We start from the raw sequence: 3,493 nt of genomic DNA on the forward strand, positions 1-3,493 counted from the left end.
TATTGACAAGTTACTTTTACTTTAATAAAAAAAAACAAGTTATTTTTAATTAAATAGAAAAAGTAAAATATTTTAACATTTTTTATTCATTTAAACAACCAACATCACTTTCATTGAAGAGTTTTACCATATAAAAAAAGTAACTTAATGAAAGGAATCGGACCATAAATGTTGTGTCCTAAGCTAAGAATCAAAGATTAACATATTGAAATTCGAGAAATAGAAGTGAAATATAATTTTCAACTTAAACCAAACAAGGCAACCATGCCAGGAGTTAAAGCAGTGGTATGAACATAATTTATTTTAGAATAAGGGCATCATGCTTTTGTAAGTAGAGATCTCCTTTGAATGCATCATTAGATATTCTTCGAATGCATCATGAGCATAATCTTTGCTTCGACTATCAAAGTATCATTTAATATGAAGTGGTTGGATTTGTCCTTGAGATCACTCAGAGAGATCATATTAGAAAAACCCCAATCTTTGATCGAGTCAGAGAACCAAGTCTGACCTGCAAAAAGACAAATAAAAAGTAGGTTATGCTTTCGAGTTAACTAAATCAATCTTCCTTCTTGTTTGACCAAGATATATATATAAAACATTATACATGGAAAACAACAGTATTTGTTTAACAAAATAAAATATGCAATGTACCATTTAATTTAACATGCGATGGTTTAACATGTCCACCATCGCATTGCTCCTTTACCAACAACTCGAATTGAGTATACAATTTCCTTTGATGATGAAGTGTTCCACGATTAGCCAGCTCTAGAAAGAGGGACAGGCTTTTGTTCTTTGCCTTATAATTTCCTTTGGGGTAGAGAGCCAACTTCCTGCTTCATTTACATGACCAAGAAATAAACAAACAGCTCACATTTAGAATTTAATCCACTTCACTGCAATCAAGAAAGAAGAGAAATGAGAGGGAAATGCATTAAAACGTGCCATTTGAAATCTTTAACAGTGAATATTTCAGAGTAAATGGCTTCCTGTTTCAGTCTGGAGAAATTCTCAATCATCCAAGTGAAAGTACCATCGTCAGGTTCCTTTATCATGGAAAGACACTCCCCTTTGCCACTATACTTAATAACAAAAACTTCTGCTCCGAAAATGCAGGAGTCATCCATCAAGTATCCATTACAAGGATCCGTGAGAACATCCAGTGGAAGAAACTGAGCAAACCCACATTGAGTCTTCATCACATTGAAGTGCCTTACCTTCCCATCAGTATCTAAGTAAATGAGTGGATACCATTAGTACATGCAACCTTGACCACAGAACTGTAAAAGAGGTGTATTATCCAATAGAAAAGACTACCTTGGACAGTTAAGTACTCTTCATGTATATGATTAAAGACAAACAATTTGAAGCTTACAGTAACCTCCCACCCGAGAGGAAGATTTTGAGTATCTGATATTACTAAATAGAGGGAGATGTGACCGTCCCCATCACTTCTTTTATTCCCATTTGGGTAGAGACACAATCTCCTGCGAATGTGGAAGTACTTTAATTATGAGCAAAAGCAAGAAAAAAAAAAAGGTCTAAAAGAGAATTCAAAATAACCCACCATTTGTAGCCACCCACTTCGAATGACCCTGATTCATATTTTTCAATGCTCGTGTCCAGAAGCACTGACATAGACTCTACCCTGAATAAGTAATGGGCTGGTTGGATAGATCTTAATGTTCTTGATATTGCTGCAAATTAAATGTTCAAAAGCGTGAAAACATAGTATTAGTGTGCACTTGTGGATAGTAAAGTGATGGCCGATGAGAAGTGATCTTAAAGTGTAATAAGGCTTGAATATCATCAAGCTTGAAGGCTAACAAGTGCAAAGGAAGAAAGAGCATACAGCCACAAGTAGTTCAACAGTGGAGATTAAGTTTGAGAACTTGTCCATATATGTGGGTGAAGATGTTTAGACTTGAGAGGAGGAAGGAGAACAACACTGACCTTGTAGTTTTTCGTCCGCCATGCCTGCAAACCTCTGATCCCCAAAAAATATATGAAATGAGGACTTGGTAGAGAAGAGAGGAAAACTAGGGAGGGGGTTATTAAAGGAGACTTAAGGCTTGGTTCATGTGTTTGGCTGCAGGGTTGTGGGTGTTTTGGTGTTGGGTTAAGCTAAATTGTGTTTGACTTTGGCTGGTTACAAAGGCAGCAAATTGCGGCATCAATTTATGCATGGCAAAGCCAAAAAGGTTAATTTTGTCCATAAAATTTTAATACTGAATAATCCCCTCTATTATTTAAATCGTGCTAATTCATTTTATTATTTGAAAAAAAATTAATGAATATGTTTAGTTGTTAATCTGTTTTTTTATCTTTAATTACCATACCTTCTTTCTTTTTGGTCAATTTATGGAACTATTCTTTTGCTCAATAATAGGGAAATTGAAAAAAAAAACATTATCTACATTCAGTTAGGTTTGGTTTCCAAATAGTATTAAAGAAAGAATATCAAATATAATTAAAATTAATTATAAATTTATATATTGTTAATTATTTAATATTTATAGGAAAGAGAAAAAAATGAATAAAATGAGTTTGATTATCTTTATTATTTTTTAAACGTCAAAGGTCACCTACCTAATTGTCCCTAAAAAATATACATTTGAATATATTTTTAGTTGAAAAAGTAAAAAGTTTAATATCATTTTTTTAAATATTTTTATTCTGTTACACCTTATCCCAATTTTCCCAAAGTTTAATCAAAGAATTATTACATTTATAAACAAAGCAAAAAAAAAAAAAAAAAATCCCTGATTTTGTGGACTTTGGTTTGCATTAATTAATTTTTAATTTCTTTAGGGATTTTTTTTTTTTTTGTTTTTCGCTAAGGTTTTTTTTTTTTTTTTGACTTTTATTACTTCTGTATTTATTTTATTGGAAAACGTTAAATGCATAACTTTGATATAATTTTAAATTTTTTATTTTGGATTTAGATATTTGTTATGTATTTTTTTGAAGATATTTATCTAATTAAAAAAATACTTTTTTTAGCTATGCAAGTTTCTTTTTCAATTTTTTTTTTTTACTTTCTTTTTATATTATAAAATAAAGAGAAAATAGAAAAACTAAGAAATTTGGCCATCCTATTATGTACCAATTACTTCGATTCATATGCTAATAGGCATGAGATGAGAATAATCTCTGATATGACTTTAATATAACTCCTTGCTATCCATGCAAATGAATTTAGTATATATTTTATCTCACTTAAATTAACTTTATTCACAATCCCTAAAATTTTTCTCTCCAATTTACAAAAGAGTTTGTGTTGTTTTGCCTTTGATTTTGTTTTTGTTTTGTTTTTTTAAGTTTTGAAATACTTTTAACATTTTAAGATTTTTTACGTTTCTCTATTGCCTCTATTTGTCAAATGCTTATAATATTATAATTTAATGTTGGATTAATTTTTAATTTAATTTTTTTCTTTCAATTTTACTCTTTTCATTTATTTTAAATTATTTATCTAAAATTAAAGCAA

The 3,493-nt window shown here is 30.1% G+C and overlaps 1 protein-coding gene across 1 annotated transcript; it reads right to left on the minus strand.

Annotated features, from left to right (window-relative positions):
• Nucleotides 1-222: 222 nt before the first annotated feature.
• Nucleotides 223-2,049, minus strand: LOC117911878. Its single transcript, XM_034826303.1, has 6 exons — nt 1,957-2,049; nt 1,571-1,700; nt 1,321-1,490; nt 949-1,234; nt 655-836; nt 223-511 (listed from the first exon to the last, which is right to left on the minus strand). The coding sequence occupies exons 1-6, from the start codon at nt 1,976-1,978 to the stop codon at nt 357-359; spliced, it is 945 nt and encodes a 314-aa protein (XP_034682194.1). The 5' UTR covers nt 1,979-2,049; the 3' UTR covers nt 223-356.
• Nucleotides 2,050-3,493: the final 1,444 nt, after the last annotated feature.

This window comes from Vitis riparia, chromosome 3, assembly GCF_004353265.1.
Source record: "Vitis riparia cultivar Riparia Gloire de Montpellier isolate 1030 chromosome 3, EGFV_Vit.rip_1.0, whole genome shotgun sequence".
NCBI classification, from domain to species: Eukaryota; Viridiplantae; Streptophyta; class Magnoliopsida; order Vitales; family Vitaceae; genus Vitis; species Vitis riparia.